Source organism: Oryza glaberrima, chromosome 1 (genome assembly GCF_000147395.1).
Source record: "Oryza glaberrima chromosome 1, OglaRS2, whole genome shotgun sequence".
Taxonomy (NCBI): domain Eukaryota; kingdom Viridiplantae; phylum Streptophyta; class Magnoliopsida; order Poales; family Poaceae; genus Oryza; species Oryza glaberrima.
In genome coordinates, this window is record NC_068326.1 from 7,260,261 (window position 1) to 7,284,874 (window position 24,614).

General features: G+C 39.8%; 2 protein-coding genes across 3 annotated transcripts; both read right to left on the reverse strand.

Moving 5' to 3' along the window:
• Nucleotides 1-20,295: 20,295 nt before the first annotated feature.
• LOC127760276 (uncharacterized) lies at nt 20,296-21,720 on the reverse strand. The gene has a single exon (XM_052284507.1). It carries the CDS (start codon nt 21,608-21,610, stop codon nt 20,921-20,923), a length of 690 nt encoding a protein of 229 aa, XP_052140467.1. The 5' UTR covers nt 21,611-21,720; the 3' UTR covers nt 20,296-20,920.
• Nucleotides 21,721-22,204: 484 nt separating this feature from the next.
• Nucleotides 22,205-24,198, reverse strand: LOC127760277 (glucan endo-1,3-beta-D-glucosidase-like). Of its 2 annotated transcripts, XM_052284508.1 has the most exons (5): nt 23,879-24,198; nt 23,672-23,797; nt 23,259-23,287; nt 22,582-22,816; nt 22,205-22,490 (listed from the first exon to the last, which is right to left on the reverse strand). In XM_052284508.1, exons 2-5 carry the CDS (start codon nt 23,745-23,747, stop codon nt 22,465-22,467), a joined length of 366 nt encoding a protein of 121 aa, XP_052140468.1. In that variant the 5' UTR covers nt 23,748-23,797; nt 23,879-24,198; the 3' UTR covers nt 22,205-22,464. The 2 variants fall into 2 exon arrangements, with proteins under 2 accessions (XP_052140468.1, XP_052140469.1); XM_052284509.1 differs by lacking the exon at nt 23,879-24,198 and having other exon boundaries at nt 23,672-23,835.
• Nucleotides 24,199-24,614: the final 416 nt, after the last annotated feature.

The following is a 24,614-nucleotide window of genomic DNA, read 5'->3' on the forward strand; positions in this document are numbered from 1 at the left end:
ATATAGGGAAATGGGCCACCGTAACTCATTCACATACCAATTGAATCATATCGGTATGTATAACATAGTTTGCTAGCACACGTAGGTTAATTTGTCTATTGAGAAAGCTAAAAAGGTCTGAGAAAGAGATGGTAGGTGTTGTTTTGTAGAAATTCCTCAGGAAGAGATGACATTATGGCTTCATCTAACAACAACGTCGTTAAAGTCGGTGACTACTGACTAACATCATGAGCAGGGAGAAAATTAATTTAATTAATCAAGTTCTCTAAACTTTTATTCTTTGTGTCCAAGTTAAGAAACAGATGAGAAAAAACAGAATAGTGGCTTGCTCATTATTTTTCTCTTAGTGGAACAACAACTGGAAAACAGAGCCCAATGATCATCACTATTTCTGTTTAATTTAATCCCCCCCTTATCTAGTTAACATGACTTGTCAATCATCTTTTATTTATTCCCTTTCTAACTAAAAAAAACACTGACCAAATCATCCTGACAACGTCGGAATAATTGGTTTTGAGCTTTATACATCAAGGGAACTATTTGCTCTGTATCTGATACAGATAAACGTGTGGTTCTTCTGAACTTAGCACAGCAGTTGAGTACGTATAGCAGTAAGTAAGCAGCTAATTGGAATGCTTGGGATGGGAATTGCAGTGATCAGCTCTTTTGGTCCTCTTGTCGCTGCATCATTATTACTACAGATGTTGTTGATTAATGACACGTTGATGTCTTGATGACCAAGATAATTATTATTATGAACATATGTACATGTAATGTAAGCTAATGTTAGTAGATAGCAAGTGCGAGCACGTTGGATCCGGCCGGCAGGTCACATGTCGTCGCTACCGACCTATCAAAATCCGGAAAAGGGGAAAAGAAGAGGCTTTCCCTTTTACTCCTTGTTGTTATCATTCCACTGTGGAGGATTCGTGCGTGGTTGCTGTCACATTCACATACTCACATGGTCAGAAGGACTAGAGTTCTCGGCAATTAGGAAAATTGCAAAACCCCACCAGAAAGTGCACTGGATTTTGGTATACTCGTGTGACTATATTTTGTAGTGGTTAATTCTGCGGTTTCAATCCACATATACTTTATGTTTGTTTAAAATTCTATAAATATAGTAAATGTTTCACAAACATTATGCTAACGGCCTAACATAAATACTGTGACCTCGTTATATTCTATCATCATCATTTGTTTTGCTACCCGCTACACTAACTCTTTTGTTCTTAAAATAATCCATTAAACTTAGCTCTTTCCTTATTCTTTATGGTTTTCTCCTATATGCATCCCTTACCTATACTATGATCGTCAAATCAACTAAATTTCCCTTTAAAAAATCAACTAAATGCCCATCAAACTAAAAATGGTTAATTGTAAATTTGTCACTGGTTTGAATCGTTAATGCAACATTGCCACTATTTTTTTTAAAAAAAATCACTAGAACTGTCATTGAGTGACAACATTACAAAATTAAAAAACCAGTGGTAAATTTGTAAATGTGCCAAATAAATATGATAATCCGTCCTTCACTCTTTAAAACAACGTCCATAGAGCCTTATCTATGCACAACGTCCATAGAGCCTTATCTACGCCAAAAGACCGGGAGTATAGGAGGTTTTCGAACCGGGAGTAAAGACCTTTTTCTCTACTAGCATTATGGCAAAAGGCACGAGCCCATGGAGCTAGCTTAGCTGTACTCGATTGATAAGTGATCATCCAAGTTGTGGTGATCAATGGCGGTGGTGGTGGTGCAGCATGGGGTAGAGGGGAGGAGAGTGGGTGGGCCGGTGGAGCACCCAACCATGCATGCATATATGCTGCATTAATTCATGGTTTCTGTGTATGCACGTCGTGGTGCGGCTAGCAATTTTGCAGGTTTGAGCGAGCGGTCGTCACAGAGAGATTCATGGGTGCGAAACACGATTGATCGAGGTGGGAGTGGGACTTGATTTGGGAGCTAGCTAGAGCTATACGGCGCGCTCGACATCCATATGTGCATGTGGTCACCACATCGTCATTGATTGATTGTATGCATTATTTAGTTTGCTATGTATCTGTAGCTAGCCGGCTAGCTTCGAGAGCTAGCTAGATTGGTATAGTGGCCGGCTCATGCTAGCTAGGAGGACGATTTTGTTTAAGAGGGAATAATAATGAAATGTTGGTGGTGCTAGCTAGGTGTGGAGCTTGATTAAGCACTAGCAGCTTGAGATTATTTTTTTTTGACGGGTTATCGGGAGCGAAATACACACTTGAATATATTATGTCAAAGGGTATTACACAGGGTGAAATTTTGACCGATGTGCAAAACAAACTTGTGATGTAATATAGCTAGCTCTTTAATCTATCAATATACTTGCAATCTTGTTATATAGTACGAGCTTAGCTAAATTTCTTTTCTTAAGGAGGTACCATATTTATAGTTTTAATTGTGTACAACCTTCTAATAACTCTTCAAGCACTAGAAAAATATTGAGATACATATGCTTTAGCTTAAGCTATTGTTGATAAGGACTAGCTAGACCAAGGAGTATGCATGAGCAAGAATAAACAGTAGCGGAGCCAACAGTGTTGTCGAACCTAAATGACTATTAATGTTTCCCAATCATCGATTGATTTTGTTAGATGCTAACAACCGTGGGTGAAGTCAGTACCACGAAGTTCGGGTGGTCACACAAACCTACCCTGGAGCTAGCTCCATTGTTCGAAGTAAAATATATACAGAAAAGCTATTAGTATCTCGCAATTCACATTTTCATCACCGTTGAGTCTAATATTGGGCCATGTTAGTCGAGCACTTTACACAGTATTATGTAAATCAATATTGAGGTTTTTTTTAACCTATATAACATTCATGTGACGTACGTAGTCTCTCTTTCCTCTCCCATGCATAGTTGTATAACCATTTGGCCTCCCTCCATTCCAGGCAATTCTCTCCATGCAACTACTACTGCAATCTGCCTCCAACCGTGCTCAGGAGTCATCGCCAGAATCCATCCTCTTGACCTTGTGAACCTAGATATGGGTATCACTATGCCGCGTTGCAAAGCTTGGAATGCCATGCATATTCAGGTGACGTACGTTGTGTCTCAGAGTAGGTGCCTGTACCATGCAGTCCATGCATATTTTGGTGATATGATGAGTACCATAGTCGGCATTAGGAGCCAACACGAACTAGGCTGGGACCCAAAAATTTAGAACACTAGTTTTTTTTTAAAAAAAAGTCGTTTTGATACGACTTTTCTATTTTTTTCACTTTTCTTTTTGGCTTCAAACAGTTTTGTCTATGTAACTTAATTTCATGGATTTCTCCTTGGTATTTATAGTTTGAATATCGATATACTTATTTTATTTACGATTTTCTGGCTTTTAAAGTGGCCAAGAGGACAAGGGGACCCTATAATTAATGAATACTCTCTCCAGTAAAAATATATTCCCTCCGTCCCATAATATAAATGATTCTGGAAGGGATATGTCACTTTCTAGGATTACGAATCTAGACAGGCTTCATGTTCTGAATCATAGTCCTAGAAAATGTCACATCTCTCTAAAATCTTTTATATTATTATGGGACAGAGGGAGTATGATATAGTAGCTGTGTTCTAGGGGAGGTGAAAGTGAGTTTGTTTATTTCGTTTTCCGGGCGCACTCTTTCCAAACTACTAAATGGTGTGTTTTTTTTAAAAAAATTTCTATATGAAATTTGCTTTCAAAAATCATATTAATGTATTTTTGAAGTTTAAAAATAGTTAATACTCAATTAATCATGCGCTAATGGCTCATCTCGTTTTGTGTATCTTTTCAATCTTCTCTGTTCCTCTCCTCTCAATCTTCTAACGTACGTCAAATAATTTTGACTGGAGGCCAGGTGTGCAATACGTTTTTATCCTATATTGTTGCATATCTTAGTTTTCTTTTGTTTCATATAGCTATGCATATATAGAGAGAAGGAGAGAATACATACATACATACATACATACATACATACATACATACATACATACATATATATATGTATATATATATATATATGTATATATATATATATATATGTATATATATATATATAGACACACACGTATCACTGCAAATGTACACGAAAAGGCAAGTTACTGTACTGTACTGTACTGTACATGCAGTATAGACAAGCAGACAGCACGCACGTATATAGCACATCCGAGATACGTAGTAGTGCGTACTACCAATTAACACCGTATTGATGGATGAGATTGATCAGTTGCAGGCGTACGTATGCACGTATATACACACAGATGAGCCGTACATGAATACGTGGGTGTGTGTATATATATATATATATATATATATATATATATATATATATATATTGAAACGAACCGCACAAGACAGTGCGAGTTTCATGTATTGATAAAGCAGGAGAAAAATACAAGTTATAGCCCTAGAAGACTATAGCCCAGAAGGAAAAAACAACCATACCACGCGCCTACAACCACAAATGCTGCAAGAGTGAAACAGGAAATCTTCGAGATGACGTCTCCAAGAAGGAAACGACACCAAGGATGCCGCCGTCGCCCGTCCTAAAAGCCAGGATAAGGTTTTCATCTTAAGAATGGGAGAGACAAGAGTTAAAGCAACACCCCAAAGAGAGAGCGGCGCCCGCAGACGTCCTAAGAGTTACAGGAATACGTATACATATACGCGTGCGTACGTACAGCTAGCTAGCTGCACACACACGCCGCAGGAAAGCTCCAGCATCTTCTGTCGGTAGCAGAGGTCACTGTGCACGCAACGTGCCATGTCGGGGAGAGACGTCAATCGAATAGATCGAACAATCTCCCCATCGATCCATGCATGCGTATAAATATATATATGCACATGCAGAAATATATATGCTTGGTCCAAATGTAATTGGACTCTAGCAAATCAGTTAAATACATACATCTGCACAGCACATGCATGTTTATAAATCTAGTATATTACTTTTTGGAACAAAATGAATTTAAATAAAAAATAACTCATATGTCGGCCGAAAATTCGTATTTTGTTTTAAAACAAAGTAAATTTAAACAATAATAATTAATATACACACACATCAAATTGTGGTGGGGATCATGGCTTCATGGGCCGTCCCTTAATTTGTCCGAGACGAAAGACACAAGTACACCACATATACTCTCTCCAGTTTTTAATAGATAACGCTGTTAACTTTTAAATATATGTTTAATCATTCGTCTTATTCGAAAGTTTTATGGAAATGTATAAAATATAAATCATACTTAAAATACTTTAGGCAATAAAATAGCTCACAACAAAATAAATTATAATTACATAAATTTTTAATTAAGATGAATGATCAAACGTGTGATAAAAAGTTAATGACGTCATATATTAAAAAGGAGGAAGTATATATTATCGATCCTTTAATTTCCATAAAACACTTTCTTGTGTATAATTGGATAGTGTACACTAGTACACTACTGTATCCGATTATCTGATCCGCATCTGAGTATAAGATGGTACCCAGCATTGGTTGCTGTACGTGCACGTACGTACGCTCTCGCTAGCTCTCTGTGTGAGTTCATTTCTGTCTGAGAGAGATCTGGCGTATAAATACTACTAGTCGCCAACTCATGTGTTGTTATATTATTGTTATTAATAATTCTGAATACGTGACTGAAATATTGAGTTGTACTCGTTTAGAGTTTAGTTGTGCCTTATCTATGTTTTGATACGTCAGAAATTTGGAGTCAGTAAAAAACTAAGTCGTTGTATTCATTTCTAAGTTGTATTCATTTCCCGCGTTGTAGAATATAGATGTGTTATTAATGTGGCCCACGATGTTAATTAATAAAATGCAGACTATGGTCATTATAGTGTGCTGGTTAGTTTTTTTTCTAATTAGTATAAGTATAGATAAATTTGACGTTTTCAATATGACTTTGGTCAACTTTAAAACTCTGACCATCAATAATTTCTTGAATACTTATAAGGATAAATTGCTGTACAAATTATTGTCACACATTATCTAGTTGATCGTAAAGGTAAATTAAATATTTTGAGGAAAAACTTTATAAGTAGTAGCTTGTAACAAGTGGTCTAAGAAATTCAATAGAACTTTTTTTTTGAGAAACGTATTTTTAGAATTGTGGACAAAAATGTGTTCAATAATCCGGTTAGTAAGATAAAAAGAATAATTATTATAAGAGTAATTTTCACAAAATTATAGATACTTTGACCAAATTATCACAAACTATTGATTTAACACTAAATTTCTCGCATAGCTATAAATTTAAAGTGGAGTATCATAAAACTACAGATTTAGTAATAAAATTATCACTAAATTTGTAGTTTCAGTTTTGTGAAACTACAGATTATCATATAATTATCATAAAACTACAGATTTAGTGATAATTTAATCATAAAACTTGCATGATTAACTCAAACATAACACTAATGCTGAGGATTTAACTCTAAAATATGTTGTTTTGTAATAATTTTGTTATTAAATCTATAGTTTTACGATACTCCACTTTAAATCTGTAGTTTTATGATAATTTGATTGAAATATATGTAGTTTTGTGAAATATACTGTTATCATAAACTTGTTATATTTTATAAAATCTATTATATATGATATAAAATTGATGATTGGAATTTCAAAAGTTTGACCAACCTAACTCTAAATATTAAATATTTATATTACTCAACGTGTCGTGTTTGCAACGAAGGTAAAAGCGGTGGCCGGCATACACTATCGGTGATTTGATGGGGGTAGGGCATGCGACTATATTGCGCCCAAGGAGTTTGGACCCAACTTGGATTGATCGATCTACAGATAATCAAACTGTAGTTCCACATGTTATGCCTATCCTCGTGCGCGACAGTTAGATTCAAAAGCAGCTCCGTTCCGTTCTTACTCTTGTTTTGTCCAATTAATTTGACAAAAAATGTGAACGATTATTAGTATTAAACTACTAGCTAGCTCCGTCTTAAAGGAGTGTTTAGTATCAGGTTCATTGATAAAAAAATCTCTTTTAAAGCGAAACATATCCTGTACTGGTAATTAAATTATACTCCTAAGATACATCGGTGTTTAATTTCTTAACCAAAACCTTACGTGTAGGGCCCATTGATCATGAGGTGAAAAGACATAGAAAAATTTAAAAAAAAAGGGAAATTAAGCTGCGGTGTTGAACAAACGTGGCCGAGCGAGGTCGTATACCTCTTTGAACCTCTTCAAAGATGCTTATAAAGATAGGGTTTACGTGCGTGCGTTCATATGGACGAGTGTGCGTATGTTTGTAAGTGTTTGTGTTATTCTGTGTAATTTTTTTTAAAAAAATAAACAAGCTCGATCAGCACATGCATATATACCAGAGGCCGGCATTACATATTTGCATATAGCTAGAATTATAGGTACTCCAATTATCGCTTTGAAGCCTCAACTAATGGCAAGCCACATCCATGTTCTTAGGATTGAAGCAACTATAGCACACATCGTCGATCGATTAATCATTTTGTCTCCCTGATCCAACATTAACAGCTAATCACAGCCACAAAAAAAAAGCACTCTCCCTGATGATTACATCGATCAATAATACATGTACGAAAAATAAAATGCACATTTGCAGTACAAGCAGCAGCCGTTGGATCTATCGATCGACACGACGCGAAGAATCAGCAGCCAGCCAGCTTGGCATTAGACCATTAGTAGCTTAGGTCAATCATTAGGTCGCCGGTGCAATGGACAGATGGAGCTGCCTGGTTAACCGAGATGATCGTGCACGAATCTCGATGCTCCCGACAACGCCAACAAGCAAAGTCCAAGCAATCATATGCACGCTAGCTAGCTGATATCTCGCATCATCTCTTTCCTCACTAATTTTGCAGTTAGTGATCCATCCAGAGGGAAAAAGAAGGGATTAATTAATCATATAAAACAGTTTAGTTAATATATGAAAGAACTTTCCGGTCGATTAGTTGATTCTTTGCAGTTAATCCCTCGTGCCGACACGTCGACGTCTGACAAGCCATATGATCTAACCGGCCTTTCTTGTTTGGGCTAAATATGATTGTTCATGTCGATTGCCAGCCTAGCAGAAACGGATCATCATCTGGGTGATTGTTAATTTTTTGCATTATGGATTAGAGAGTAGTCGCTAGCTAGGTAGCTAGCTAGTATGCTAGTGTGACACAAGGTTTAATCAATTTATTTAGGTAATCTGGGGTCAATTAATCTCCAATTCATTGCGCAAGCAGGTCCATCATGCATAACGTTGACGTCTGACTGTATTTTGACGTCTAACTTGTGAGGCTGCGAGCCAATCATTAGTGGGTTCAGTACTTCAGTATGGTACTCCGTGGTCAGAATGTGTGTGTCAACATACTCAAGGAATATATATTCAGGAGACTATTTGGGCCTGGGCCCAAAACCTTAGAACTCCTTTGAATTAAAGGAATTTTGTAAAATAAATATGGAGGAATAGAATCCACAGGAAAAAAAAAACAATCCTTTGAGAGAGCTTTTGAATAGTAGTCTTGATTCAAAGGAATTTTATAAGATAGATTAATTTCTTTCATGTTTTGGAGGATTTCTACCAAGAGATTCAACTATATGTTTACAATTCCTTTGAAAGTTTCAATGTACTTTCTCTCTTCCTCTCTCGGTATATTCTCTCTCAATAAATCAACATATAATCTTCATTTTCTGTATTTTTCTTGTGAGATTTAAAAACAACACCACTTTGAATAATTCATGTGATTTTGTTCTTGTAAGATTCAATGAGCCACAACATTTTAAACCTGTGTTTTTTCTATTCCCGTATTTTTGGATTCATGCATTTCAATGTAGCCCTATGATGGTAGTATTTACTAGGGTTTTATGGGTGAGGATAGGAAATGGGTAGTGGGCGGTGAGAACGGCTATAAATAGAAGTTGGGGGTAGCGGTTGACCTATGGTGGGCAATGGATATGAGCGGGTGGTGAGGCGGTGCCACTGTTAGAGTCGAGATAGAAATGCAAAAAGGTTAAGTAGGGAAGTGGCAAAGCCGTAGAAGATTAGGACGATTGGTGTTGGTGTGTGGGAGGGGGGGGGTTGATAGGGGGGGTCCCAACACCGCCATCGGTGAGCTCTTGATTTGGGCAGGAGCACGTCGGGGAGAGAGAGAGGAGGAGAAGATAAGATCACAATGCAATGTAGTTGTATCAATTTTGGATCAATCTAGATCATTTTAAAATTGTTGTAATTTTCAGGTGACTGAGAAATTAACAATCCCGCGTATTAAGATCAAATCACACCCTAAAATTGACATCATGCCACAACCATCCGTACTGGACCATTGTTGCATCTAGCTATAGCTGACAAAAACAGGAGGAACATATGCAAACCCCCTTCTTTTTGGGATGAAGTAAGTAGTACTCCAGAAACATGATTTGCAAATAGAGACGTCCCTCCAAATATTTTTTTTAAAAGAAATTATGTGCTTGTTAAGTATTGAACACATGATCTTAGATTGAAATCACACATCCCTTATCATTGCACCGTCAAGGACATCTCTCCAGCTCCCATCTCTCTGCTGCGTGGAAATGCCACGAAACCAACAGCTAGCCAATCGACATTTCCCTCGGTCAGATCGAAAGATATGATCATGGCACATACGTATACCGGTCGGTGTCCGGTTGTTCTGCGACTTGGATTGATGAGTGATATCATTGCAGAAAGAATGATCTGATGGCAACTGGATCTACGACTTCCCATATATGCAGGCTGCTGTGCCCTAGCAGTATTACAACATGATCAAGGAGTGACAAGGACCACTTTAATTGTGGAAACACCTGGTGACAGGAAAATATTGTTACACCAACCAACAAAATCTACGTGCATGACGAAATGGGATCGATCAGTCGAGCTTGTAGCTGCAAGAATGATCTTGCAAATGTCAATCCAGGACCATTGGATTTCGTAGCATCGTGTTTCACTTCGGTGCATGCTCTCCTGGGAAAAATAGCAAATACAGAATTATTACATCTGGCTCACCGGCATGTGGCAATAGAGTACAACTCTATCATTTGCTTTGGAACTTATCAGTCATATATAACCAAAATTAAATTCTAAAATTTAGCTTTTAATTTTTTATTGTGATTTATTTTTATATTGGCTTTTAAGCGACAAGAATACATATAACATAGTTTTATCTATAAATTACTTTTTGTTTTTAGTAATCATTATGGCTTATTATCAGTTATAGGGATAAGACGGGGACTCTAAAAATTTTCTGGATCCGCACTGGCACACTACACTGAACCCAAATTAAGCAGAGAGAATATGATGGCTACTATTGTTAGCTACACTACTACAGTAATTAGTGCTGCTGTGCTGGCAGCAGCCAACAAACCAGATCGATCGAACACGACGTGCATCCTCAGTCAATCAGTTACCCGCGGCCGGTTGCATCATCGCTCGCGGTGACCGTGCATCGGCCGATCAATCGATCGAGCACATCCATGTGCACGAGCGCGATGCACGCTCCAATTTTAATGGCGATCGATCGGTCTCGATCGCGACCGGTATCATCTCCCCGTCTCCCGGCTCTTAATTGAGAAAAGGCGTGGCTTGTCGAGGCATTATGTCGGTCAGCACGGCAGGGCCGTCGCAACCGTCGCGTCGTCGTCCTCTGCTACTTAATGTAGTATCATCTCACCGGTGGAGAAACCATCTTTGATCGATCGATCCAAAATAGAACTAAATGATCTTTATTTTCGGTTTGTGTTACCAATCGGGACTAAAAATCATCTTTAATCCCGGTTGTTATTACCAACCGGGACTAAAGATGATTTTTAGTCCCGGTTGGTTCCATGTCAGACCGTGTCAGGCGCCTAGGATCTTTAGTCCCGGTCTAACTTTAGTCCCGGTTGATGTTACTAACTGGGAATAAAAATCAACACGTACTATATAATCCCTATCACTTATCCTCTTCTCTCGTCCACGCAACAAACTCTATCTCTTTCTTTCTTTCTTCCTCTCTAACTCCTGCCTTATCTCTTTCTTCTTTCCTCTCTCTTTTTTGGATCGAGCGAGATCGAGGGCCGGCCGGGCGGCGGGGGCGGCGTGGCAGCGTCGCGCAGGGCTGCGCGGCGGGGCGGCGGCCGGTGTGGCGGCGCGGAGGGCCGCGGGGCGGCGGCCGGCGCGGAGGGCCACGCGGCAGCAGGCGGCGGCGCGCAGGGCGGCGCGGCGCCGCGCGGCGGTGGCCGGCTGGCGCGGAGAGGAGGTGACAGCGGCCGGCCGAGCGGCGCCTCTGTGGTTTTTTTCTTTTTTTTTTAGAATTTGTGATTTATTGCATGATTCTGTGATGTATTTGATTTGTGTGCGATGTGAACTTGTGATGTATTTGCGATGAATTTTGTAGAACTTGTGATGTAATTTGATTTGTGTATTTTTTTTTTAGGATTTGCGATGTATTTGATTTATGTGTATAAGTAACTTAAAAGATTTGTGATGTGGATTTGGGATGTTAATTTGATTTGGGATTTGGGGATATGCATGCCACTTGATTCGGGAGAAAATAAAAAAGAGAAAAAAAAGGAAAGAGGACCATCTATACTGCTGTTATTCTCTCTTTAGTCCCGGTTAGAAACCGGGACTAAAGATCCCTTCTACCCATTTTCTGTTCAATGGTTTCAATACAATAAAAAAAGAAACCATGATACTGAACTGAATCAATGACATTCCCCAACTTTGTTTTTGAACTCTGGTGGTGGCGATGAAGTGTTGTAGCCTTGTAGCACCCTTGGATGCACTCCATGCTCTTTCTTATATTTGTTGCTCATAAATGGGCATGGCCAAACCTGAGATTTCCTTCCAAGACTGATTTTATCTTTATTTATAGTCGTACGTAGCTTCTTATTCTTACTCTCAATCGCTTGAGTCGGTCTAAGAACAAACCACTAAATGGTGCTTGATTCTCCTTAGCCGCAGGTTGATAAAGACAAAAGTCCACACTCGATCCTTAACCAAACAACAAGAAGAGGTGAATTTCACATGTTTTTAGCATTATTGGAAAAAGAACCTAAGGGTGCAAGAGAAGGTTACAACAAAGGATTTGATCCCTATCTTTAGTCCCGGTTGGAGTTACCAACCGGGACTAAAGATCGATCTTTAGTCTCAGATTCGTAGTCCCGGTTGGACAACCGGGACTAAAGGGGGTTTACGAACCGGGACTAAAAAGCACTTCTCCACCAGTGTCTTCATCCCAAAATATAATACTCCATCCATTTCATATTATAAGTCGTTTGACTCTTCTAATTTTGATAAGTTTATAGAAAAATATATTAGTATTTTTATCCCAAAACAAACATATGAAAATATATTCAATGCTGGATTAAATGAAACTAATTTGATATTTTAGATGATGTTAATTTTTTTCTATAAATTTGGTCAAACTTAACTTAACAAAGTTTGACTAGAAAAAAAGTCAAATAATTTATAATATGAAAAAGAGGGAGTAATTTGTAACTTAAAATTAATACTCCCTCGATTTCATAATAAATCTACTTATTCTTTTCTATTATTAAATTTGATTAAATTTATTAAAAAATTAGCAACATCTAAAATATTAAATTAGTTTCATTAAATCTAACATTAAATATATTCTGATAATACGTTTATTTTGCGTTGAAAATACTACTATAATTTTTTAATAAACTTGATCAAACTTTTAAAAAATTAACTAGCAGAAAAAAAAATCAAACGACTCAATACTACCATTGACGACGAAGGTATAGTACCGTTGCGCTCTGCAAATCGCGCGAGATGGTCGTGAGTCGTGACAGGTGACGAGAGTGCGGCGTCGCGCGCTCATGGTTGTGGTCTTGTGGATGGTGGATGGTCCTACCGCTTGTGCTCCCTGGCCGCGACGCCTCCGGTGGACGGAGCCATATGCATGCGTGCGCGGTGGCTGGATGAGTTCACTGGCTCTCTCTCCCATGGATCCAGGAGGATAGGAACGGCTGCGTGCCGTGTCTCCTAACCCAATCTCGACCTAATCATTGGGCTCCCGTTTTGCTGGCAGCCGTTCGATCGGCGATGGACACAGCCACGGGTTGCGCTGGACCGTCCGATCCCGCTCCACCGTAAATCTGGATGGATCGATATGTTTCGCTGCCGATTCCTATATCCCTCCACCGTCTCCTGACACTGATTTTTTTTTCTTTTAACCCATACAAATTATACAAATTATGATGTTTCAATGAACGAAGTATTAATAGTTTATCGAAACGTCATAATTTAAAAGTTTAAAACTTTAATATACATCTTTCTAATTATTTATACTTTTTTAAACAAAACAAGCAATGAAAGTTTGTATATATAAATAGTTTTTTTTTTTGCGATAGGTATATATAAATAGTATTGATGACAAGTAAAAGAAAGAACAGAGAGAAAGTATTTACATGCTCATCAAGACACTAAAACACTTCTTAACAAATCAAACGTTTCCATCTTGATTAGACATCAAGTGCATGCAGACGGAGATGAGATCTATGGCCGGCGCCTTATTAGCCGATCATTCCTACTGAATTGGCTGATCGAACGGCTTTTTCACAAAACGTAGGTAAACCTTTTTTTTTTGAAGGGTGAGACGGTTGAGCCACTGATCAAGTGATCATCTCACGATCTGTGGTAGTACGTCGTTGGTGCAGTACTACTACACTGTGCACTTGCAATAATCAACACAATGGATGGGAAGGATGAGATAATAGTGGCCAAGTTAAAGGCACGGTTGGCAAGCTGTGGCCGGCTGTTGCATGCTCTGTTCATGAGATAACCATCGTTATCATCCGTGGCTTTTAATTTGTTGATATCAATGTGCTCGTGCGTGTATAGTGTAGTTGTCCTCCCATCTTCCTGTTGACTGCTGAGCATAATCATTTCATATCACAAAAGTAGTTCACATAAACGACGGCAATCTGCACAACGATAGGCTCTACGCTCTTGTAATACTAAAATCAACGCTTACAAGATTTAGATCATATACGTGCGTACTATCGTATGTACATAGGTTGTCCCTTATATGAATATAATTACATATATGTGGATGTGTTTTTAGTTGAATTTAAGTGAGGCGTGATTTACTGCTACTTTTCATCCTTTTTAACGTCATATCTTGGAGAGGAGGAGGCGGATCAGGCAGAGGCAGATCCCAGCGGTGGCCTCGAAGTCTGGGCGGAAGAGGATATCCTCGGCGGCGGTGGTTGAGGACTCTGGCAAAGGCAATGGCGGGTTGGAGTCCGAGAGACGGAGGAGGATTCTGATGTCAACGGCGATTTTATGGGCAGCGGAGGCCTAGGAACCCGACGAAGCAGAGGTGGATCCTTTCAGATTGTGCCTAATCAGCTAGTTCTGACTGGAAGACGACAAGATGAAGATGGGTTAACCGGCGTCGCGTGGTGTCAGCTCACTTGAAGCGGATAAAGATGGCACCAACGAAGTTCGTAGCGACAACGCACTAGGGGGCGGTGATGACTAAATGACTTCCACTCGTCGAATTTAGCCACTTTAGGAGAGGATGTCGGGACGCGACGTACCGAGACGAGATCGTAGTTTTTTCGTTTTTGGTTGTGAGTTTAAGTGTTCTTGTACCCTTTTAGCTGTGTATATCTCTCATAGATATAGAGGCTGGATTAATAAAAATCCATTATCTAAAAATATCTGCGTACTGTGAAGGAGTGTGTAGTAGGGTGCGTTTGTATCTTCCGTCTAATAAAAAAGAAAGCATGGCGACGTGGCACCATAAGTTTAATTCTGCGTTTGTGCGGAGGATAGTGCCTAGGCCGGTGACAGCAGCAGCTTCCTCGAATCGAAAACAATCCATGTTCCACACTTGGTCGCCCATCGTCGTTTTGGGCTCCCGTTTGATAGCTCCACTTCTCCTAACCAGCCGGCCCCCGGAGGTTCTTGATTCTGTACCATGTGATTGCTACGTTGTACTGACCCTCAAAAAAAATAATCTTTGTAATCAATACTGTTGATTATTTTGTCTTAATTACGCCGGATATCAAAATTAAATTAAATACTGCTTCTACTTTATCCTGATTTTGACAGAACTAGGAGAAGGTTCCAAGCAGAAAAGATTAGTAGGGAGATGTAGTGTTTAGGGTGTACAAACTACAAAGAGAGGAAACATACAAGAGGATATACTGCAGATGAACACTTGTGCATCACTGATCTGTCCCATGGTTTGATTCGCATTATGCAATTATCCGTGGCCGTCGCAGTTTTGCAGTGAGTAAAGTGATCGATCGATATGGCCCTCTCTAGATAGCTAGGAGGAATCTTTGCATCCATGGCCACGGCGGCCATTGCAGATAATGTTCAAGACGGCCCATGAGTAGTGCAAAAGGCACAAAAGATGATAATCATGATACTAGATCACTTGGTAATTGTCCCACACTACGCATCCACACTGATTCGATCCAAAATTCCAAATGTGCACCGATTTGCAAGGTAAATTTAATCACACCACCTTCAAAACTTTCTCCAGTTTCTTCCAGAACTGATCCAATTTCTCTGGAGAGAATCTATTCTATACCACTAAGTTTATTCAAGTTCAATGATTTGTCATTGACATTGTCTCTTTCTATAATATACCGGTGACTTTATCAACTATTTTACAATACGTCATTGGGTTGAACCTTCTTTTCAAAAATAGCCTTAGAGATATACAATATTAACAGTTGATTTATCTCATCGGAAGTTTCAAAAAACTATGAAATTTTTTTTGTGGCCTCCTTACACAACATGGGAGTTTGTATACAAGTTTCAATTTTTTTTCTGCATATTTAGTTTTTAGAAAAAATATTTTTATGTGGTATATGAGAGAGAATTTGCTTATACAGGACATAATAGCATAAAAATATCTTATGTAGTGTATGAAAGATGATTTATATTAAAAACAATAATAAAAAAGTATTTTATAGCATATAACAAATAAGTTATATTTTTGAGTAAATTTCACAAAACTACAGGTATTTTGTATAATTTATCACATAACTACAAATTTAAGAGCTTGTTTCACAAAACTATAGGTTCGGTGTCTTCGTTTATCACAAAGCTACAGGTATTTTGTACAATCTATCACAAAACTACAGATTTAAGAACTTGTTTCACAAAACTATAGATTTAGTGTATTCGTTTATCACAGAACTACATATTTAGTGTCTCCATTTATCACAAAACTACATATTTAGTGTCTCCATTATCACAAAACTACATTTTTTTAATAATGCTAAAACCTGTAGATTTGTGATAATGAAGATACTAAACTTGTAGTTTTGTGATAAACGAAGACATTGAATCTGTAGTTTTGTGAAACAAGTTCTTAAATCTGTAGTTTTGTAGTTTTGTGATATATTGTGCAAAGTATCTGTAGTTTTGTGATAAACGAAGACATTGAATATGTAGTTTTGTGAAACAAGTTCTTAAATCTGTAGTTTTGTGATAGATTGTGTGAAGTATACGTAGTTTTATAAAATTTACTCTATATTTTTTTAATAAAAAATAGAAATAAAAAATAGAAATGTAAAAAACTTGCAAAATTGTGTAAGGAGGCCACATAAAAGTTTTTATATTTTTAAAACTTTAAATTAGATAAATCAATTATTAACCTTGTATGTGCATAAGGGTATTGTTCTTATGTATTGTAAAACAATTGATAAAGTTATCGGTATATTATAGAAAGCGATAATCTCGATGGCAAATCGTTGAATTCTAATAAATTCAGTGGTATAGAATAGATTCTCTCATTTCTCTGGGATTCCTTCGTTCAAAGGGAAGTTGGTTTAGAATGTGCAATATGCGTTATTACATTCTCAGAGCTTTTATCTTTGCTCTTTAGTTTATCAGCCACAACCAAAATTTAAATTTTAAATCTTACTTTTTATATTTGGTTTTAGTGTTTTGTCATCATAGTTTCTTTTCCAACGTTATCTTTTAAGTTGTTAAAAGTACATACATATATATATATATATATATATATATATATATATATATATATATATATATATATATATATATATATATATATATATATATATATATATATATATATATATATATCTTACCTACATTTTTTTTTTATTTTTTACGTTAATAAACGTTGCCGTTTATAATAGATGGAACGATGGGACTCATGCAGTATGCCTGCCAGATTAATGATTGGTCATCAATTTTTCAACTTTCAAGTGCGTACGGCACGCATATATGTTCAGTTGTACATTCAACCTTGCACCGTGGAACATAAGACTTTGAATTTTGTCTAAACCCGACTACTAGAATATCTTCACCTAATAGTATTATATCTTCAGTTGCTTTACCTAACAAAACATCGCTTGGAACATGGTACGTCGGTGCATGCAGCCATACTTACGTTTCGCCATGAACAGTCTGGCCTCATCTTTATCTTCTATGAATTCAACATCCAAGGAAAAGTATATCCTTTGAGTCCTTGATGATTTTGGAACATCCAAGGTAAAGTATAATCTTGGTGGTTTTCGCGAGAAAAAAAAAAGCCTTAATTGGTGGTTTCAACTGATATAAGTTTCGATTTCTTGACGCACTGGGAAAGTTGGAAATGACCATAATTTTATTATCAGTTATACTGCCACGAATAATTTTTCATCACGGATAGCCACCAAGAAAATGGACTTTTCCCTCGTTCTCGTTGGCAGGTTTTCCTCGTTGGTCGACCGACAAAACTTGTTACCTTGGTGACTTTTATTCTATCTTTGGTGGGTTGTGCCTCTCAATAAAATTTGGGATTCTGGTAATGACATAAGTGGGTGTAATATGTTGTGTCAAATGCCCCGTGTTTGTTCGTTAAAAAAAAATTGACAAGTGCCAATTTCACCCGATGGCGTTGAAACCAGGGTTGCCAAAATTTTGGTCATTTCGGTGACCCCCCGATACGATATTAATTCGGCCAAAATTTTTGAATTTTTGAATTTTTTTTCATGAATTTGGGTAATATTTGTTCAAATTCAACTAAATTTTGTTCAAAATTTTGGAAATTTTGGACCTAAATTTTTGAAATTTCGGTGACCCCCGATCAACAACCCTAAACGGATAGAGTGAACCCTGGTTGAAACTTGAATAACATGTGGTGATTTTTCTTTGATTTTTCGCTACGGATTATTTGCTCGTGCTTCTTAAAAATATGATTTCTAAAAAATAACCTTTTTCTATTTCATTGTCTATACTGTCTATTCTAACTTATTAAAGTTTTTTTTAAAAAAACACTAATTTACTGTGTTTAATCAAATGAATAATCTGTGTTTATGAAAAAAAAAAACTGCATCAAACAGGGGAAGGAATGAATGATGGGCTTTTCCAAGATTCGTGGATCAGGACGTTTGTTGGGCTCGAAGACCAACACTGGCTATTATTGGGCTTTCTTCTGCATCTCGGTGGCGAATCGGGCGAAATGAAGGCCTGCCAAAATTATCGTCCCGTTTGCGATCATTCAACTCCCCAATCACCAAACAAGCTGCGAATCTGCGATAGGATGAAATGAAAACCTTCCCGCCACCGCCACACGCGCGCCCACCCCCCTCTCGATCTCCGCTCCCGCCGCGGCCGGCGCCTCCTCCGCGCCCATGCCACGACGACGCCTCCTCTCCGCGCACCTCATCGGCGGCCGCCGAGCGCGACCTCTCCCGCGGCCGCACCACCGACCGGCGCGCTGAGGCTGTTCGGCGAAATGCCTGTGGCGGACCGGAATGCCGTCTCTTGGACGGCGGCCATTGGCGTGCTCATGCGGGCCGGGAGGGTGTGTCTCATGCTGCAATGCCACGATTTCTGTGTACTGCAGCAGCGGTCGTGCCCACGATGCTTTTATGCATTATTTGAGGGGATGCCGAGGAAGAACGTGATCTGTTGGATTGCGATGATCAGCGGCGGGTATGATCAAAATGGTTAAAGCAAGAATGCCCTCTCCTTGTTTAGTCAGATGTGGGCTACGGGAAGGATGAAGCCCACGCCAAGCACCTTGGCATGTGCCAATGTGCCAGACATATTGCTTGGTTTGCAGATGGCCAAACTGCCAAGCTTGGTTATTGGTAGTTGCCTCTTTGGAAGATCAAGCTGTGAATAATTGACTGTAGTCGTGATTGGTTCAACAGATGAATGAATATTTTGGCTTGCTAATGGAAAGAGAATGATTGCATTGTCTTTTTCTGTACAGTGGATCAGTTACTTTCGACTACTTACCCTGTCCAATTTGATTTAGTTGCTAGTAATGTATTTGCCAATATTGGGAGGAAGCTGCTCAGTGCTCATAGTTGAAGATGGCGTTCGACAACTTATCCTGTCCAATTTGATTTAGTTGCTATTTGCCAAATATGGGGAGGAAGCTCCTCAGTGCTCAGTTGAAGATGGCATGTGCATTTGCAGCGCCCTTAATCTTGGTGAGCTCTGTTTGAGGATGAATCCCCTCAGCCCTCGGTCTTCATATGTTGGCGGTTGAAGGTGAACTCTATTTCTTTTCAGTTTTCGTACTATTATCTTTTATTTTCTTTCTTATGGTCTGATCCTTTACCTGTATCAAACTGCTGCTGTGCTGCAAGGCTAGGTCCTTAGATCTCAGAATAAATCATGCACTGGATGCGTTCGTTCGAAAAAAAATAATGCACTGGAATAGTGGATGATAGTTTATGGCTTATTAGGTGCAGGCAAACCTCTACTCCAGCACCACCCTGGTAATTAAGAATTTGATAGCTGAACACTTGGTGTGGTGGGAGACTAGCAGGTTTTCATCTTAACCTGATAGATTTGTTTGTATTTGAATCTTTGTTCATGATTTAAGAATCTTATGGTTAATAAGTTTTCATGCAAAAATAATAATAATGGGGAACTTGTCCAAAGTCAGAATATACCATCTAAGGAGAACCCTTCAAAGAGGCATAACAGGCATGTGTACCTTATTTGGTGCCAGCAAAACAAGCTACCTAATGTTGTTGAAAAACATTTGCAAAACTATTATTGGTCGATGAATTCTAAATGTAACTGGAAATTATTTGTCAATTCAGAAAGCTCATCCATGAATCTTTTAACGGTTCTCACCATTCTTCCATCTCTATAGTCGGTCAGTAGCGAATAGGAATATAGGATACTGTTTTACTCGATTTCACTGGTCTCATTAGTATTTGCATGATGAGATTTCAGTTTCTGTAGGCACTGTAGCATGCTTGATACATTTTTGTCTCGAGTTATTGACTTGGAACAGCGAATGGTACATTAATCTTGGAACAGTTAATCTTCTATTTTGATTGACTTGGAACAGCGAATGGTACATTAATCTTCCGTTTTGATTGATCAAGTTTTGATTGATCAAGTGATTGCCATTTATCTTAAAAAAATGATTGACATTTACAGTGATGGGACAAAATGATCACATATTTGACATTGGCAGATGAAGCTTACGTTTCATAATACTAGTACAATTTACCATACAACTTGGATAGTGGGAGTACATTTTGCTGAGCCAGAGCCATCAATGGATCTTGTGAGAAACAATATCCTTCAGGCAATGCTTGGAGAATCTTATCAAGACGTTTCATCTGCTAATACCACATTGTTTTTGTTTTGACACTTCAGAAGGCAAATATGAAAGGGGAATATCCTCGTCAAGATAAAAAGGAAGGTCAGGCATGGGTCAAAGCAGGAGCCTCTAGGCTTCAAGAGTTCGGAATCTTGGGAGATATCACTTAACCATCACCTTTTGTGGGCTTAGTTCTTTCTTAGACTACCCTTGTACATAATTCTATCACCCTGTATTTTCTCCATCTCTATCAATATACGAGGCAAAGCATTTGCCCTCCTTTCAAAAAAAAAAAAAATTCAGCTTGCAAGATTCATCAGCAGTGTACCATGGCCAAGCACCACCTCTGCTACTCCTCCGTGCAGCGCGGTGGGGCGTCACGATCCAAGAACTCCTTCACGGTGGCCGGGAAGGCAAAAGGTGAAGCACCCCGGTGCCCTTCTCCCTCCCAGGACGACGACGACGACGACGCCGCCGCCTTGGCGAGCAGCAGGTGCGCCAGCCTCGCCGGCTCCCTGCACTCGCCGCCGCTGAAGTAATGCTCTACCCAGCCGTCCACCCTCCTCTTCTCCTTGTCGCACTTGGGCCCGACCACGCCGACGACCTTGGCCAAGAACCCCTCGCCGCCGCTGCAATCGCACCCGCCGCTGTCGTCGTCGCCGCCGCCGCCCTCGAGGCCGCGCCGTGGCGGCGACAAGCCGAGCAGCGCCATGAGCCGCGCGATGTCCTCCCCGATCTCGTCGTTGTCCTCGTCGTCGTCCTCGCCGGCGGCGCCTCGGGGTTCTTCCTGCAACCGCTCCTCGTCTTTGGAGAGCGTGAGGAAGTCCACCGCGGGGCCGCTGCTCTCGCCGCCGGGGCGGTCGGCCGCCGCCGTGTCCGTCGCCGGGCCGAGGAAGAGGGGCGACGCGGTCATGGTGTCCGAGAACGGCAGCGTCTCAGGCTGTCTCGGCGGCGGCGGCGGCTGTTGCTCCGCCGCCAGCCGGTCTTCCACCTGCTTAAGTGACGCGAAGAAGCCGGCGTGCCTCGAGAAGGGCCGCATCGCCGGCGGAAATGCCGCGCTCCGCCGCGAATTGCGCCGGCAATTTGAAGGTCCGGACGCGCACGACGCGGCGGATTGGAGCGGATCGCGGTCAATGCGTTATGCGTGTGTTTCAGATGTCTCCCCTAGTACACAGGACAGTACACTGCGTTTTTATGATTGTACGCGTAGTTGCGATTTATCTGGTTCCGATCTGACTTCTGAAGTTGATCTCAAGATGTACAGATCACAAAACTCAACAACTACCAAAATTTCACTACTTTGATCGGCAAATCTCAAATGGAGTGCGAATTGAGTGACATATAATGAAATTTGTTCAGTTGTTATTACCTCTATCCCATAATAGGGTTTAGGTAGTACTACCTCTATCCTAAAATATAGCAATGTAGGATGGGACCCATCCTATAATAATGTATCTGGATATAAGACGTATCTAGATATGTCTCATGTCCAGATACATTGTCCTAGGATGGGTCTTATCCCATCATAGGATGCTATATTCTTGGGACTGAGGGAGTAGTAGTGAGCATCAGTGACAAATCATATATCCATTCAACGAATCCCCGGTTTCCATCAAACTGAAAACAAGAGAGATGCTAGGAAACAGGAAGCAATGAAGCATGTGGATCAACAAGTCTGAATTTCCAAACATCCAATGAAGGTTGATGGGAATGGACGCCACAAACAGCATCCAAGATCCGAGCAAATCAATGTTCATCTTATCAATAAACTAAGCATCAGAGGATCTAGGGCATCGCCACGAAATCTCGGCACTGCTAACATGGGAGTAAAAGACATCCTAATACAAACTCAGCTGCGTAGGCCCTGCCTCGACCTCGACATCAGTTTTAAAATCAGTAGTACGTGCAGGAACCATAACCTGCAAAACCAGATTCAGAACATCTGTCAGGGACTAGATTTCAGGGAGCATTTTCAATCTAAGATCTCTATCAAGTACTGAGGTTAAATACTTGGGTCAGACTGCACGACGAGAGCTGAGTTCTGGAAGTAGCAGTTCCAGGCATTCCTGCCATGGGCAGCATAGTAGAGGTTCATGGCGACTGCGGCGTGCGACACCAGGTTGTTGGGGTTGAAGCACGGGCCACCTTGCTGAATCACTCCACAGTTCACCTGAGAGCAGGCGTAGTTGAGATTCGCCGTAAGAACCTTGTCATCTGCTGACGGCTTCGCCACGCACCAAGTTTTCTGTGTTGGTAGAGATGAAAACAGATTATTGGTGTGTGAACATTGAAGATGTTCACAGATTTATAAGATAAAGATGGTATGAGTAAATCATGTTCTCAGTTTTCTAGCTCAAGGATGAATCAAATGCAGTAAATGGCTTTCTTTTGCCCTTTCTAGCAGGCTATTCCACTGAATTTAAGGAGCTTTGCATGTCATCACTAAGTGCTTAGAATGTCATACTAATACGAATGCTTAGATTTGCTGAAGACTACATTTTACACTGATAGTCATAGGCGTACATAACAAGGAATGTTAATGTTATCTTATGTAAAAAAAAAAAAGTCATCTTACATTATGGACTGGATTTGCATATCAATCGTCAGGAAAAGAATAAGGATAGGCGTAAAAGAGAATAAATAGCAATAGGCATAAAAGAGAAGCAGGAGAAGCTAAATTTAGGTACCTGTCCCTCAGCAAGTCGAATGGTGCTTCCTGTGAAAAGGAGAAGCGTCAATTTTAGATTGGTTTCAAAGTTCAAATGACTTAAAAAGTTAGGTATAATTCCCTGAAGAAGGATAGCAAGTAAGTTCAGATCATAAGCAGATCTTGGCAATGAATCTACAATTGATAGGTTGGTTGTCTTTTCCCTAAACTATCGAGATCAATACTCTGCCCTCACTATAAACCAGTAGCAATATCTAAAAATGATGTTCACCATATTTAGACCAAATCAACAAGTACAACACAAGGAAAACAATCTCCTAGGACACCGGGAATCAGGACTTCAGGAGAAATAAAAAGAGTCTAATTCAGCAGAAATGAAACCTTACTGAAGAAACAACAGTCTAATTCACCTTACTGAAGAAATGAGCTTACCTGAGGAGAAGTAGAGGAGCACAAGCCCCAGGGAGAAGAGCAGGAGGGATGCAGATGGCTGAGCCCTTCTTGCCATCTTGCTCTGGAGCAGGCACCAGCACCAGTACCAAGCTTTACTGTGAAGGCCTAAAAGAGACAGATGAGTGCTGGGGTCTAGTGCAGATGGCTGGTTTATAAAGATGGGGGAAAAGCTTAAAAAAGGGCTACTTGATTGCCTCGTTGAGTACTACACCACTGCTTGAAAACAAAAGGAGGTTGATGCTTGTTGGTCATGGTACATGTGACTCTGGTTTCTAGCTTCTCCCCAGGGCAACCTACCATGTGCGCCTGGTCTTGAGCAGGATAAATAATTCTGGTTTCTTGTGTGGCATCTGAACTCTTGAAGCCTGATCCGATCAGAGTTTGGTTGATCTACAGAACATTTTGGCCCACATTGACCAGCAATCCAGCATCAGTCCAACCGTGGTTACCTCTGTCCATGACCTTTGTGATGTGTGCAAGTCAAAACAGCAGGGAAAGCACTACTGTTCAAACTAGTCTGAAATTTCAGAAGTTGTTCTCTGTCAGTCCAATTATTGACACAAGTAGTAGTACCTTGCAAGTACCTATTTACCCTGGGAACGAGATTCTGTGTTTATGGATTTACAGGAAAAATAAATTAGATTCAAAACTGGAAGCATGTTTACCTATTACCTATTTGTACAACATGAATGGTTTCCATATCTTTGTTATAGATCCACAAATCATACCTTGCAAGACTGCAAGAGCAGAAAATCCATTCTCAGTGTCTAACCATCAGCTAATCAGCCTATTATCAGTCACTTACCGACACATGGTAGGCCAGTGCTTGTTTAGCCCATCCCTTGCTTTGTTCCTTTCTGTTTCATACGTGACTTTGCCACTTCGATGCCTTGCTGGCTCCTGCTATTCCCAGCCTGATCAA

Excerpts from the sequence above, each read along its gene's own strand:
- LOC127760277 (XM_052284508.1), bottom strand. The coding sequence starts at position 23,747 with ATGGCAAGAAGGGCTCAGCCATCTGCATCCCTCCTGCTCTTCTCCCTG. Across the intron at positions 23,288-23,671 it reads GCTCCTCTACTTCTCCTCAG|GAAGCACCATTCGACTTGCT; the intron begins GTAAGCTCATTT and ends TCCTTTTCACAG. Across the intron at positions 22,491-22,581 it reads CGTCGTGCAGTCTGACCCAA|GTTATGGTTCCTGCACGTAC; the intron begins GTATTTAACCTC and ends CTGGTTTTGCAG.
- LOC127760276 (XM_052284507.1), bottom strand. The coding sequence starts at position 21,610 with ATGCGGCCCTTCTCGAGGCACGCCGGCTTCTTCGCGTCACTTAAGCAG.